We start from the raw sequence: 15,931 nt of genomic DNA on the forward strand, positions 1-15,931 counted from the left end.
GAGGCTGAGAGCTGAGGATCGCGGTTCCCTGTGAGAGTCATCTGCAGTGAACAACCAGAAAACTGTGGCTCAAGTGGTAGAGTGCTTACCTTGGGATGAAGAGCTCAGGGATAGCACCCAGGTGAGAGTTCAAGCCCCACGACTGACCAAAAGGAAAAAAAAAAAGCTAAAAAAGAAAGGGAGGGAAGAAAAAAAAGACAAGTTTGGTGTTTTAAGGGCTGATACTTTCTGCAAGTATCTTCTGAAAATTCTTACGTTGAGGCTCTAACCCCCTAGTACCGTAGCATATGACTGTATTTGGAGATAAGGGCTTTGAAGCGAGGAACTTAAGATGGTCCCTAATACATTCTGACTGGTGTCCTTAGAAGAAAGAGTTATCAGGACACAGACTTTGGTTGAAAACGCCATGTGGGCCAGAACATAGGCCCCTAACAAGCCACAGAGAGGCCTCAGAGGAAACCAACCGTACCCACACCTAGATCTCAGACTTGCAGCCTTCAGAACTAAGAGAAAATAAAATTTCTGTTGCATACCCACTCTGTGGGACTTCACAGTGGCAGCCCTAGTAAACCAATAGAACTGGCTATGCTGGGAAAGCCACTTTGAAGTGTGTGTGTGTGGTGGGAGGGAACCTTATTTTTAAGTAAATTACTTTTCTGCAAATATTAGGTTTTAACATTATCTCTCTAAAGAACTGGGTGTACTGAAAGGACACAGAAGATACAATCATCTAGCCAGGCGCAGGGGGCTCACGCCTGTAATCCTAGCTACCCAGGAAGCTGAGATCTGAGGATAGCGGTTCAAAGCCAGCCTGGGCAGGAAAATCCGTGAAACTCTTATCTCCAATAAACCACTAGGAAACCGGAAGTGGTTCTGTGGCTCAAGCAGTAGAGTGCTCTCCTTGAGCTGAAGTGCTGAGGGACAGCACCCAAGCCCAGAATTCAAGCCCCATGACCGACAAAAAAAAAAAAAAAAAAAAGATATAATCATCTAACTGGAGACAGTAGGCAGTGTCTGCAGACATTTCTAGTGGTCACAAGTGTGGGAGGGTAGTTGGGGTGCTTGGATCTAGTTTCGTATACCCAGCCCCAAATCCAACAACAGATGCACTTCTCAGAGGAAAACTAAAAGCTGACAGGGGGCCCAAACTTTTCTTTGACTTATTTTTGCAATTTATACAAATTATTTTAAGACAGGGTCTCACTGCGAAACTCAGGCAGACTTAGAACTCAGTAATAAAAATCCCTGTGATGTTGAGTTTTTGATCCTTCCTCTTTCTACCTCAGAAGTGCTAGAATTCCAGACATGCAACAATTTAATGCCCGGCTGCAATTTAATAAAGGATGAAAATTCTATTTAAATTTTGTTTCAAAATTGGGCTTTGGAGTTACACTGCTAGATTCCAACACAGGCTCTGTGGCAACTTTTTAGTCTATGATGATGGACAAGTTGTATCATTTCTCATCTCTAAATTAGGCAAAGGTACAGCATTTATTACTTTGGATTGTTGCAGAAATTAAATGGTTACAATACATTTAGTGTTTGCCAATTGTACCTAATAATATAGGTAATCAGACTCCAAGTGTGAGAGAGATTCCACATGTTCAACAATCTAAAGGCTCTTTCTGTTAATTACCTGATATAAAACTTCAAAGGAGAGGTGACATCTGAGGGACGTGTATTGGCCGAGAAAACTGCCCTGGGTGGGAATATACGTGGCATAGTCAAGAAGTAGTAAGTTGGGTGTAGAATATCATGAGCCATGGGGAAAGGTTGCAGAGAGAACGAGATCAGGGAGGTAAGGAAACTAGATCACTTGTAATCCTTCATAGGATTTAAACAGGTCTTTTAGGCTTATGCATTAATAGACTGTAGGGGGCAAAGACAAAAAAAAACAAAACAGAAATCAGCAGATGACTGCAATTGTCTGCGCAAAAGACAATGAGGTACCAAGCTCTGGTGATCAAGCCTATAATCCTAGCTACTTAGTAAGACTGAAATCTGAGAATCAAGGTTCAAAGCCAGCCAAGGCAGAAAAGGAGACTCTTAACTCCAATTAGTCGGTAAAAAGCTAAAAGTAGAGCTATGGCTCAAGTGGTAGAATACTACCCTTGAGCAAAAAGAAGCTTAGGGACAGTGCCCAGGCCCTGAGTTCAAGCTCCAGGACTGGTAAAAAAAAAAGGGGGGGGGGGGGCGGGAATGATTAATGGTACTGTGGTTTTAGTTGAGATTAGAAAATAAAACTTACGGAAGTGGCGCTGTGGCTCAAGTGGTAGAGTGCTCGCCTTGAGCTGAAGAGCTGAGGGACAGCACCCAGGCCCAGAGTTCAGGCCCCATGACCAACCAAAAAAAAAAAAAAAAAGAAACAGAAAATACAAATTTACAAAGGTGTCAGTTTGTGTGATCAATATTGTTAGGTCCAATAGCCTGGGGTCCTCACCTTAGTGCCTTGTTCTGCAACCACTCCAGCCTTACCTTTTCCATAGCTGTAACCCATTTGGCTAGCAACAGATCAGGACTTTGAACAAAACAGGTCTTCTTTCCCTTTCTCCAGCTGTGACTTTTTTTCTAGTTCTCTATCTCACTATTAAGTTTCTTTTGTAACAACTCCCACCAGGCAACTCTAGCATTTCCAGACAGCTACAAAATGTCCTAGACTGTAAGCAAAAATGAGTTTCTAAGCTTTGGCTGAAGGCTTCTCTATCCAGGTTTTCTTCCAAATAAACCTATGTTCCTGGTGCCAGTGCCTCACACCAGTAAGCCTAGCTATTCAGGAGGTGGAGATCTGAAGATTTCAGTTCACAGCAGCAAAGTACATGAAACTCTTTTCTCCAATTAATCACCAAAAATGGAGTCAGAAGTGGAGCTGTGGCTCAAGTGTTAGAGCACTAGCATCAAGCTGAAAAAGCTCAGGGCTTGCTTTTGCTCAAGGCTAGCACTCTACCACATGAGCTACAACACCACTTCCGGCTTTTTCTGTGTATGGGGTACTGAGTAATGGAACACAGGACTTCATGCAATGTAGGCAAGCACTCTACCACTGAGCCACATTCCCAGCCCCTGCAGGCACTTTTTAATATAAATATATATATGCTTTTTATTATAAAAATACTGTGCAGAAGGGTTAGTTACATGAGTAAGGTAATGAGTACTTTTCCTATGGAGTGTTGTTACCCCCTCCTTCGCCTCCCTCCCCCCACTTCCTGAAGTTAGTTTTCAACATATTGTCTTGTCCATCTCATTGTTACAATGGGTCAACCTGTATTCTTTTTTTTTTTTTTTTTTTAAATTTTATTTTATTTTATTTGAGAACATACTGTACAGAGGGGTTACAATTACATGGGCAGGATAATGCATACATTTCTTGCCAAGCATTGCAGCCTCCTCCTTTGTTTACCCTTCACCTCCCTTCCCAGCCTCCCCCCTCCCTCCCACCCAATCATACCCCCCCCCCCCCACCGACATTGTAAAGCTGGTTTTGACATGACATTTTGTACTTCTCATTGTTGCAACAGGTCCACCTGAATCCTTAAAGGACTTGTTTGTCCCCATCTCCTCCACATGTTATACTGACATCAAATATAGTGAAAGCGGGGATTACACTGTGGGGGAGGGACATACAAAGCAACAAAGAAATAATCTTATAAATGCGTTAGAAATACATGCATGAAAGAAACAAAAACATTAAAATACATATTTGAGGTTTCGTTTTCCTAACATCACATTATCTGACTTTTTCCGCTTGACTCATACCTATACTAGATATTGCAAATAAGGGAAACCATGGGACCTATGTTTCTTTGGGCCTGGTTTACTTCACTTAATATAATTTTTTCCAAGCCTTTCCATTTCCTAACAAATGGGGAAATGTCATTCTTTCTGATGGAGGCATAGAATTCCATTGTGTATATATACCACATCTTCTTGATCCATTCATCTACTGAGGGGCATCTGGGTTGGTTCCATGTCTTAGCTATGGTAAATAATGCTGCAATAAACATAGTTGTGCTGGTAGCTTTAGTGTGGCCTTGTTTGTGATCATTTGGGTAAATGCCCAAAAGTGGGATTGCTGGGTCATTGGGGAGCTCTATGTGGAGTCTTTTGAGGAACCTCCATACTGCTTTCCAAAGTGGTTGAACAAGTTTACATTCCCACCAACAATGAAGTAAGGTTCCTTTCTGTCCACATCCCCTCCAGCATCTGTTGTTGTTAGAGTTCTTGATTTTTGCTGTTCTAACTGGAGTGAGGTGATATCTCAATGTTGTTTTGATTTGCATTTCTTTTATGGCTAGGGATGTTGAACATTTCTTCATGTGTCTATTGGCCATCCTTCTTTCTTCTTCAGAGAAGCTTCTCTTTAAGTCTTTCGCCCACTTACTTATTGGGCAGTTGTTTCTTTGAGGATTTGTTGTTGGGTGGTTTAATTTTTTGAGTTCCAAGTATATTTTAGATATGAGACCCTTGTCCGTTGTATGGCTAGTAAAGATCTTCTCCCAGTCCGTGGGCTTTCTATTGATCTTGCTAGCTATGTCATTTGCCCTGCAGAAGCTCTGCAACCTTATACAATCCCATTTGTCCAGCCTTTCTTTGATTTGTTGTGTTTCCAGGTCTCTATTCAGAAAATTTCGGCCTGAGCCAAGGAGACCCAGGGTTTCTCCTATTCCATCCTGTAATGTTTTCAGAGTGTCTGCTTTGAGTTCAAGGTCTTTGATCCATTTGGAGTTGATTCTGGTGCAGGGTGATATATAAGGATCTAGCTTTAGTTTTCTACATGTAGTTAACCAGTTTTGCCAGCACCATTTACTGAAGAGGCTGTCTGTCTTCCATTCTATTGTTTTAGCTCCCTTATCGAAGATTAGATGGCTATAGGTCTGTAGGTTCATTTCTGGGTTTTCAATTCTATTCCATTGGTCCTGAGTCAACCTGTATTCTTATTTCAGCATTTTGTTATTTCCCTTCCTCACCCCAAATTAGAAAAATGTATATACAAGACCCTGCAGGCACTTTTAATGGTAGATATCTTTGAGAAAATAAATGCCCATTTGTTAAGGCACTCAATCTGTGGTATTCATAATGTAAAAGTATTAAACAAGCCAACTAGGAAAAAAGTTGCTTTCAGCCTACATACCATATTCTCTCAGCTAGCACTCAATAACTTCAAATTTTCTTTCAAATATGCAGATTTACTAGCACAAAGAAAATGCAAAGTTCTTCTAAAAATGGTTTTAATAGATACATTTCTTTTAAGAAGGCTTATTTGATTTATAAGGCATGGTTGGTTGGAGAATAGGGGTTCATTATTTAAATTACATAAATAATAGATTATAAAAAGGGCATTTCCTGGTGCTGGGAAGGTAGCTCAGTGGTAGAGTACATGCCTTGCGAGCATGAGGCCCTGGGTTCGATTCCTCAGCACCACATAAGCAGAAAAAGCCGGAAGTGGCGCTGTGGATCCAGTGGTAGAGCGCTCGCCTTGAGCTGAAGAGCTGAGGGACAGCGCCCAGGCCCAGAGTTCAGGCCCCATGACTGGCAAAAAAAAAAAAAAAAAAAAAAAAAAGGCATTTCCTTTATCCTCCTCCTTTTTTTTTTTTTGGCAATACTGGAGTTTGGCACTCTACCATTTAAGCCACACCTCAAGCCCTAAAAAGGTTGTAAGAGTGAATGATTCCCATTTTTAAAAATCCAGATATTGACATATTAACATTCAGAAGAAAACTAGCACTTCAATCCTGAATCCAAACTACATCATGTTTTCAGAGCCAAATCTTGTAGTTTTAGACTTTAAGAAAGTAATGTTTAGGGGCGGGAAGGGTGGCTCAGTGGTAGAGCGCTTGTCTTGCATGCCTGAGGCCCTGGGTTCGATTCCTCAGCACCACATAGGCAAAAAGAAAAAAGCCGGAAGTGGCGCTGTGGTTCAAGTGGTAGAGCGCTAGCCTTGAGCTGAAGAGCTGAGGGACAGCGCCCAGGCCCAGAGTTCCGGCCCCATGACCGGACCCCCCCCCCCAAAAAAAAGAATAATGTTTGGCCTGGGAAGATGGGTCAGTGGTAGAGTGCTTGCCTTGCATGCATGAGGCCCTGGGTTCGATTCCTCAGCATCACATAAGCAGAAAAAGCTGGAAGTGGCGCTGTGGCTCAAGTGGTAGAGTCCTGGCCTTTGAGCTGAAGAGCTGATGGACAGCACCCAGGCCCAGAGTTCAGGCCCCACGACCAGCAAAAAAAAGAAAAAAGAAAAAAAGAAAGTAATGTTTCATCTGAGTCTGGTGATCATTCTTATTCGTTGAATCATTAAGGTTTGATACTGAATAAAATGTATGACATGCATGAGTCTGATCTGATAAGTCCTTTATTTAAGATAATGCATAGCAAAATTATTTTGTACTTTTTGTTGGTTATGGGACTTGAACTCAGTCCCTGAGCTCTTTTGTTCAAGACTAGTGCTTTTACCATGTGGACCCAGAGCACTACTTCTGGTTTTCTGGTGGTTCATTGGAGATAATGAGTCTCATGGTCTTTCCTACCTGGGTAGGCTTTGACATCCTCAATCTCAGTCTCCTGAGTAGCTATGATTACAGGTGTGAGCCACCAGCACCCAGCTCAACTTTTTAATTTTTTTGGTGGTAGTAGGATTTGAATGCTGGACCGTAGTTGCTAGGCAGTCACTCAACCTCCAGCCCATTTTGTATTTAACTCAGAAATATTCCTATCTTAAAGTTCTATCAAGACAGCTGGGCGCTGGTGGCTCACGCCTGTAATCCTAGCTACTCAGAAGGCTGAGATCTGGGGATCTCGGTTCAAAGCCAGCCCAGGCAGTAAAGTCCATGAGACTCTTATCTCCAATAAACCACTAGAAAAATGGAAGTGGTGCTGTGGCTCAAGTGGTAGAGTGCTCACCTTGAGGTGAAGAGCACAGGGACAGTGCCCAGGCCGAGTTAAGCCCCATGACCCACCAAAAAAAAAAAGTCCTATCAAGACAATTTCACAAATGTACTTTGGATATAATAATTTGATATTATAAGGGTTTAGTTATATAACCAAGACAAGCTGATAAAAGGGACATACATGCATTTATTTGAAATTTTATTATATAAATTTTCATTTCTTTTAAAGATTACAAAACCTGTTCTATGACAGGGATACAAGCAATATTGTTCCAGGATTATTCATGGTATTCATGGATACATCTAAAAGAGCTTACATTACACATTAATAGTATGATTTGCAAACTTCCCAGATTAGACTCTTAAGTGAAACAATTGAAAGTATTCAGTGATATTTGATCCTTTACAAGCATTTCATAATTACGGCGGCAGTGCCAAGCATCTGATGCGATTTAACCACCAACAGAAGGTACAATACAGAACTTGTGATATGGTACCTTGGGCTTCTGGCATGCCTTACTAGAGAGACACTAGTATAAAGTAAGATCATATATAATAGTAGAAAAATATTTGTGATTTTTTTAAAAACTGCTTAAGTAGACACCCACCCCATTCCCACCCATGGCCAAAAATGCAAAATAATTACATCCCTTAGGTGTATATCTTCCCTTTTATTTAGGGCAAGAATTAAGATAAACTAATACGTGTATATAATTTTAAGAGTTACAAGTCATCACCCATGATTATTAAGGATGCTAATGAATGGCAATACACTGAAGCCTTTTAAGTTAAAAAAAAAACACAAAGCTTTAGATGGTAAACTACACCTACAAGAACACAAACCAAACTCTCTTATCCTTATGCCCTTGCCTTGTATTTAAGTTTTATTTTAAATACTTGTGGAAAACCCCAGTATACAGTTCATTCAGTTCTACAGCAATAATAGGAGTAAAGATGTTCATTTCTATTAGATATTGAACTAATCTACTTAGAGAGGACTATTATAGTGGCTCTCTTCATATACATTACATATACTGTACTCAAATGGCATGTGCTCTAAAGACAATTTCTCGAGGCTTGCACCTGTGGACTTAAATCTCTAAATTTTCCTTTCCACTAATCTCTATTCAAAATGTCATATACTTTGCTAGTTGCTCTGGGATAAGTCTTGGACATTTAAACAGCTTATCATGCAGTTCAAGGTTATATGGCAAAACAATGAGGAAAGTGCCTTAAGAGGTAGGAAGTAAGCTCTCATCCCAACCCTTGGTATGCCCCATTATAAACAGTTACAAGACTGGAATCAAAGTGGTAAATTTGAGACCGATAATAATATCAGACTTAAAAAAATACCCCCCCCCAATTGACTTAGTTACTAGCATTACTTGAGAACAATTCAGTCACATTGGAACCAGTTACAAGTCACTTGAACACACAATACAGCAGTGTCAAAAATACACAAAGCACACTGTAGATACAAACTCTTCTTGGCCATCCGTATCTGGGTATTATCATTGTGTAGATTCTTCACTGGAAAAAGTGGTTAAGTGTGGCTTTGTAGAATACCACAGTCTCAAGAAAGTGAATTCATTCCTTCATTAATTGGTCTCCACCAATGGCCACTTGGGGAGACTGGCAAAATGTAAGCAACCTGGCGCTGAAGAGAGGACTGTTTTCATTAGTTGAAATAAAAAAATTAAGTCAACTTCTCTGTGAATTAAATAAGGCTGAAAGCATATATCCAGTTTAGTCCCAGGGCATCAGACCTTACAGAGGGACAGATCTCTGGGACTAGACTGGAACCTCCTGGTTTAAGCACCAAGATTCAGCCAAGGAATCTATATTTTTGAATCATAGACAAAGATCTTTTCTGACCCTTTATATTCCTGAGCTATCTAATACCTTTCTAAGTCTCACATGGACAACACTACCATAAGATATAATTGACTTGTAGAATATAGTAAAGCAAGTCGAAAAATTGTAGGTCAATTATAAAGGGCAAGGAGTAGAGGCTATTAAAACATGTTAGGATACGTGTTGTTGGCTTTCCATATTAAGTAGGCACATCTACACCAAAGCTTCCAAATCTTGAATGCTGTTCTGCCAATTTTTTATCCCAGGCAAGGCCTACCCTACTTCCTTTCCTACCCAATGTTCTGCCTTCTCTCGAAGCCTTTGCATTCACCACCCTCTGTTCAAAGTTCTCCTAGAGAGACAGTACAAGGCACAGCTAGCTATATGCCCATTTTCCTTGATGTTCTCTGTCCCCAACAAGTCACTTTTAAAGATGAGAAATGGTTGATCTGAAGTTGTTCTTTGGAGTGTGCTGCACATTATGTGGAAACTGACATGCACAATCTCTATTTGCCCTCCAAACATGCACAAGTGACTCTTCCCACACTCCATCCTCATGGCATCTCAACTTCAGGCCTTGCAAAATGATTATATCTTTATACTGCAGAGTTTGCTTGTGAATAAACACATCCATGCCACAAATCTGTTAAAGTCAAGGGTCTAATGAACTTAGTATCTTTATAAACCAGAGGGAGCTGAAAGAATTCACAAAAAGTGAAAATAAAAAGATAGAAAAAAACTTACCTTAGTATCATCACCCGAAAAGAAAGATACAAAACACATGGTCATGCATTCAGCAATGTCAAATACAATCCTATCATTTTGCGTATTAAACTGTATTATAAACTAAGAGAAAAGAGTGTAAAAGAGTCCTGATGGTTTAGTTCCTTCTTTCACAGTGAAGTATCTTTAAGACTGGACTGACAACTCCTGGGAGAAGTCCCAGAAACTGGCAGCAACTGGTGAAGGGCAAAAGACTTCAGGCGCTTCAATACCACAAGTATAGAGGCCTGCAAGAATTGCAATTTGGGTAATTGATGGAGTGGGTAATCCAACACAAACACTATACTTAGGGCACATTGCTGACCATGACTTCCCAAAGGCAAACACCAAAACTGCTGCTAGAATCATTTATGTTCACAAGCTGCTTTTTAGGCAGAAGGCCTTCAGTTTTGTGAATACAACTTGCTTTTCTCCATTAAAAACGGCAGCTTGACTAGACAAAGAAGGCAATTATTCTGAAAAGAAATAAACTTGGCATCATAAGACAGTAGATAACTGCCCCAAGAAATCTAAGGTTTTTTGAATTCAGCTACAGTCAGGTGGTGATATGAAGGAAAGGCAGCAATGGTGTAATGAGGAAAAAGGAACTTAATGGGAAGAAGTTGGGGATTCAATTTCAGTCTCAGCTTCTTTACATACAATATGGGAAATTTGGGGAAATTTACAGGAAGTTAAGTGTTTACTTATAGTTCTAAAAGACTGGTGGACAATACAGCTAAGCAATTATGGAATAGCATACCTGGCAAAGTCTCAAAATATATCTATTTTCTGCTCAGAGTTATATTAATGTTTAAAAAGTGACAAGAATTTGGGATTACTATGGTTTGAAACACAGAGGAGGAAAAGACAAAAAGCTCTCTTTTCTGGCAATGGAAAACAGCTTTTACTAGTTAGCATTCATGTAATCAAGCACTTTAAAAACTTTTTGCTAGATCTTCGGATGTCCTTTCTCCTATTCACTTTTCCTGTATTTGAGATAGAATTACATTTGATTTCTATGCAATAACCATTTTGTGTTACTTGGGCAAAGGAATATCATGGATTTTCTCTTTAATAGCATAAAGGAAAAATTAAGGAATGACACAGTGGCTTCCATAACATTTGGCTTGGTATGCTTAGGGGAAGGGTTAAAGCTTCTGGCAGGAGAAGATTTCTGACGTGTAATACCTGAGTACATATCTATTTGGACACTCTTTGCCCATATGTTTTTCACATTACATGTTGATACGTGCTAAATAGCCTGGCAAATTTAGGGGTACTAATGGGTACAGAAATTTATTTTTTCAAATGATATAAAATTGTGGAAAATAACAAATTGTATGTAAATAATGAATGCTGCAACAGATCCAGGGGCAATTATGAAAAATGATCATCTCTGCAGTCAAGGGAAATATATGGCTCTAAATCAGGAGGGATTCAGAAAACAGTAAATACGGAACATTCACTTGGCCTACCTTGGCTATAATTTCAGGTTAGAAAAGATAACTGTTTTATCAAGAATGTTTTATTCCCTACCATAAGAAAATTTAAATCCAACTTCATATAGAGGCCTGTGGCCTTTATTACATTCAAATTAGTGTTTAATATAGAATATCTATTTAAACATAAAATTTTCAATAGGAATTTTCAATAGTTGTAAATTTCCCTTCACCAATCTCTTGACGATGATTTTTAAAGGTCTTTGATTTATATTGGTGAAATCCCAAAGGAAAAGCCGAATATTAAGTATGGATACTATATAAAATTAAAAGTGCAAGGGTATTTCCCTAATTAAGGAAAAAAGGACCAGAAGGAGTTGCAAAGTAGATGGAATCACTTCACAGGTGTATTCTTGATTTCATGCCACACACATACGACAACTTTCTATACCATAAGAGCTCTCTAAGTTAGTCTGACAGAACACCTGATTTTAAGAAACAAACAAATGAACAAACCAGTGAAACAGACACAGGGAAAGATATATACATTTTGAAATATTACATTCAACAGCTGTTCCACAATCTGGCCATGTTTAGGGTTGTCCAACAATACTGTTAATCCAAGTGAACTAGTTAACCAGATTTAATAGTCATTGATTAATAATAGATTCCAAGTTAAACAAGGCATGTATACATTAAAGAAAGCAGTACAGAAATGTACTGTATATGAACTGTTTACAAAAACATACAAAATGTTGGATGGCACAAGGGATACAGTGCTAATATAAATGGACTGTTTAAGCTAAGTGCTTAACATAAACTGTCCATCCCTATAACTAACAAAGAATATTTAAGGGACATGAAATATTTCCTATAAAAATAATGCTATATGGTGAAGAGTACTTTATTCAGTGTATTTTAGGTGGTATTCATATGTTCATTATTTTTCTAGTTGATTCAGTGATTATATCTCCATCATGTTTCCATATTCATTTCATCCGAAGCTCCAGGAAAATCTAACTTGCTAACAATCATTTAAAGCGAGAAGAGACGAAAGCAGGAGCAGCAGCAGGAGCAGCAGCATTATGGGTACCAGCTGGGACAGTGTGTGCTTGCAGGTGTCTCTCAGATATGTGCTACCTGTCGCCAGAACTTGTGCTATCAGCTTACATCATGGTACCAAATATCTCACTGAGGTTACTTCACAGGGCTGTTGAGGTGATTTTTTTAATACCTCTCCGCTGAGCAAGAGTAGAGCGGCCTACTGGTTCCAAAACTGGTGACTGATTACGGTTTAAAGCAGAATATGTAGCTGCCATGGCACCCTGACAAAAAGGAAAGAAAGGTAAAATGACATGTTTGCAAACGGGAAATCAAGGTGTATTCAGACAATTTTTCATGTGCAAATATATCGAGAGGTTATTAGTCTCATAATGAAAATGGCCACATTGGTTAAGCTCAGATTTCACTAAAACACAGGTCAATGTGCGAGGGTGAAATTGTACATGAGAGGACAGGGATGGGCTCAAAATAAGTGGTCCTCACTTTCCTTGGGGATCTTTAACTTGTCTTGGCAATTTTTTTTTGGTCAGTCTTAAAGCCTAAACTCTGGGCCTGGGCACTGTCTCTCAGCTCTTCAGCTCCAGGCTAGCGTTCTACCACTTGAGCCACAGTGCCACTTCCGGCTTTTTCTGGTTATGTGGTCCTGAGGAATCAAACCGAGGGCCGCATGCATGGAAGGCAAGCACTCTACCACTAAGCCACCTTCCCAGCCCTTCCAATGTTTTAATATGAGAGGTTGCAGGGTAAGCACTTTCAGTTAGAAAATCAATAAGCTCCGCTGTCCTCACTGACAATGAATATCTACTTATGGAGACCGACAAAAATTTAAAAGTTACCCTAAATTAATTCCATTACCAATCTTTTAGCATGCTTTGACCTTTTCTATTGTAAGTTATCTATGTAAGACAAGTTCATACTTGAACTGGATTCAGGATGAAAAGGGAAAGGTTTCTGAGTCTCAGCTGGCCCTGTCTATACTAGAGGACATGTGGAAAACAGTGACTGTGAAGTGCTCACCTTTACTAGATGTGGAGCATCCTGTCTGTTTAATTGGTATTGTGGTAGTTGGTCCCAGTGGACAATCCAAGGATGTCTGAGCACAAGAGCAGCAGTCAGTCTTTGATGAGGGTCTACATGAAGCATCTTTGACACCAGGTCCTGTTAGGTAAAGGGAATAAAACAAGCTTAACCTCTGCTTTTATTTCTACTTGATGCTGGTAAGCATTGTTCTTTAGCTTGTGCGTGTGTGTACATGCTCGTGTGTGTGCACGTCCGCACATACAGCTTCTGTGGCTTGAACTCAGGGGCTGGGCACTGTTCTTGAGTCTCTTTTCCTCAAGGCTAGTGCTCTATCATTAGGGCCACAGTTCCACTTCTGGCTGTTTGGTAGTTAATTACAATTAAGGGTCTCACAAACTTTCCTGACTAGGCTGGCTTTGAACCATGATCCTCAGATCTCAGCCTCCTGAGTAGTTAGGATTATAGTTGCGAGGCACCAGTGCTTGGCTCTTCTTTAGCTTTTATAATATTTTCCCCCCTTTGGTTTGATAAATGTAATAATTTAGGGAAAATATTCCTCCCTCAATGACAAAGGGTTACCTCATCATATTTCTCTTTTTTTTATTAGTGTTTATTAATTGTACAAAGAGTTTCATTGTGGCATTTTCAAACATGCATACAATGTATTTTCATCAAAATCGACCCTCTGATTACTCTTTCTTAGCCTCTTCTCCACATTTAAAAACAATTTTAATGAGTTTCATTACTGTACCCATATATAGGCTTATGAAGCACTTAAATGACTACATTTTATCTATCTTTAAGTACTCTAGCTCTTGATTCATCTCAGATTTTATGGAATTTCCTATAAATTTGGAGGTCTGAATACTCAAACACTTGAGACTTTTATTGTACTACGAGTAATACTGAAAAACAGAACATAAATATCCACTAAAGGAATTTATTAAGAGGGCTTTAAGTGCCCCCAAAAGATTGTACTTTTACATTTTTTTCTACTTCAAAAGCAACTAATGGCATTACAAGTAAATCCAAAAACATAGACAATGAACAAAGATGAAGAACATCCACAATCCTGTTCTTCTAGACATAATACCATTATTAGTGCCTAGCTATCTGAATACCTTCTTACTTTGCATAATATAAATTCACACCATAGTTAAAAAGTTTTAGACATTTCAAAGTGATAATGTTAATTGTGATCTATAAAGCTTAGAGAAGAACTCTTGCTTTATGAAGCTTTCCTTCAGTGAGGGAGAAACAAATAATTACAGAGCAGTAAGTTTTTGTTTTGTTTTTGGTCTGGGGCAGTACTGGGGTTTGACTTTAGGGCCTTGAACTTGCTGGGGAAGTGCTCTACCACTGAGCTATATTTTTAGCCTTTTGTTGTGCTGGGTATTATTGAGATAGAGTCTTGCTTTCTGCCTACATATGTGCCTGGACTGAGATCCACTTATTTTAGGCTTTGTTGTAAATAGAATGACAGGCGTGTGCCATTATGAATAGTTTCTTCCATTGAAATGGAGTCTTGAGGACTTTTATGTCCAGGTTGACTTAGAGCTATGAGACTTCTTTTCTCAGCCTCCCAAGTAGCTAATATTATAGCTGGCACTGTGGTCTAGCTACTTAGGAGGCTTAGGCAGGAGAATCATTTGAACCCAAGAGTTCCAGTGATTCACCTAGGCAACATATTGAGATTCTGTCTCAAAAATAACAACTGAGGACTGGGAAGGTGGCTCAGTGGTAGAGCGCTTGCCTTGCATGCATGAGGCCCTGGGTTCGATTCCTCAGCACCACATAAGCAAAAAGAAAAAAAGCCGGAAGTGGCGCTGTGGCTCAAGTGGTAGAGTGCTAGCCTTGAGCTGAAGAGCTGAGGAACAGCGCCCAGGCCCAGAGTTCAGGCCCTACAACCGGAAAAAAAACAAAAACAAAAGCAAAAAACGAACTGAAAACATGAAAAAGGTGAAAAAAGAAACAAGTGAAAAAAATTAAGGATCTTCTCTATCAAATTCTGAAAGTAAGCCAAATTGCTTAAAATAAATAAAATTGCAAAACTGCAGAGGAAAACGAAACAAGTAGTGTGTACCTGTAATGCCCGATGTGGCTGGAGGCATAAGAAGGAGGGTTATAGTCTGAGGCCAGTGCTAGGTAAAAAAAACGTAAGCCTTCATTCATAAATAACTAAAGCAAAAAGGATAAAGGACATAGCTCCAGTGACTGCCTAGCTAGTGAGGGCCCTTTGTTTAAACTGAAAAAAAATTGTTCATGGAGTACAAAACAGGAAAATCTGACTACTGTACTGCTTAATGTATTTTTTTAAAATTTCCATGATACTTAGAGTAAGCTCACAATTATGAACATGAGACACAAACTTTCCATAATAAGCTTCATTTTGTACTCTTTCCCTTCCGCTATTCTTTTTTTTTTTTTTGGGTCCGGTCGTGGGGCCTGAACTCTGGGCCTGGGCGCTGTCCCTCAGCTCTTCAGCTCAAGGCTAGCACTCTACCTCTTGAGCCACAGCGCCACTTCCGGCCTTTTTTTTTCTGCTTATGTGGTGCTGAGGAATCGAACCCAGGGCCTCATGCACGCAAGGCAAGCACTCTACCACTGAGCCACCTTCCCAGCCCAACCCTCTGCTATTCTTATGTTACCATTACTCCCTATCTGCACGGGATCAACTACAATCTTTAGCTTTCCCATTGACCTGGCAAAGTCTTTTGTTGCTTCTGGAAAGCTTTCCCTAAAATCCTTCAAATGGAGCTTCATCGGATCTTCTTTAGCACAAAAGGTGCACACCTGGCACTGTACTCTGCATTTTTTGGCTATCTCTCAAGATAAAAGCGTAATCTGATCAGGAATTCTACCTTGGTCACAACTTTTATTTTCAGGGCTTTCCTTTATTAAGTATATTTATAAGTG

General features: G+C 39.7%; 1 protein-coding gene across 5 annotated transcripts in view; it reads right to left on the minus strand.

The window, feature by feature from the left end:
- Window positions 1-7,047: 7,047 nt before the first annotated feature.
- The window catches only part of Rps6ka3 (ribosomal protein S6 kinase A3), a 106,686-nt gene continuing 97,802 nt past the window's right edge, over window positions 7,048-15,931 (minus strand). For all 5 annotated transcript variants that reach the window (XM_042670526.1, XM_042670530.1, XM_042670527.1 and 2 more), the window contains 2 exons: window positions 13,013-13,153; window positions 7,048-12,258 (listed from right to left, as the gene is read on the minus strand). In XM_042670526.1, coding sequence (XP_042526460.1) covers window positions 12,136-12,258; window positions 13,013-13,153 — 264 coding nt within the window. In that variant the 3' untranslated portion in view covers window positions 7,048-12,135. The remainder of the gene's footprint in view (window positions 12,259-13,012; window positions 13,154-15,931) is intronic.

This window comes from Dipodomys spectabilis, unplaced genomic scaffold (assembly GCF_019054845.1).
Source record: "Dipodomys spectabilis isolate Male_0828 unplaced genomic scaffold, ASM1905484v1 ptg000564l, whole genome shotgun sequence".
Taxonomy (NCBI): domain Eukaryota; kingdom Metazoa; phylum Chordata; class Mammalia; order Rodentia; family Heteromyidae; genus Dipodomys; species Dipodomys spectabilis.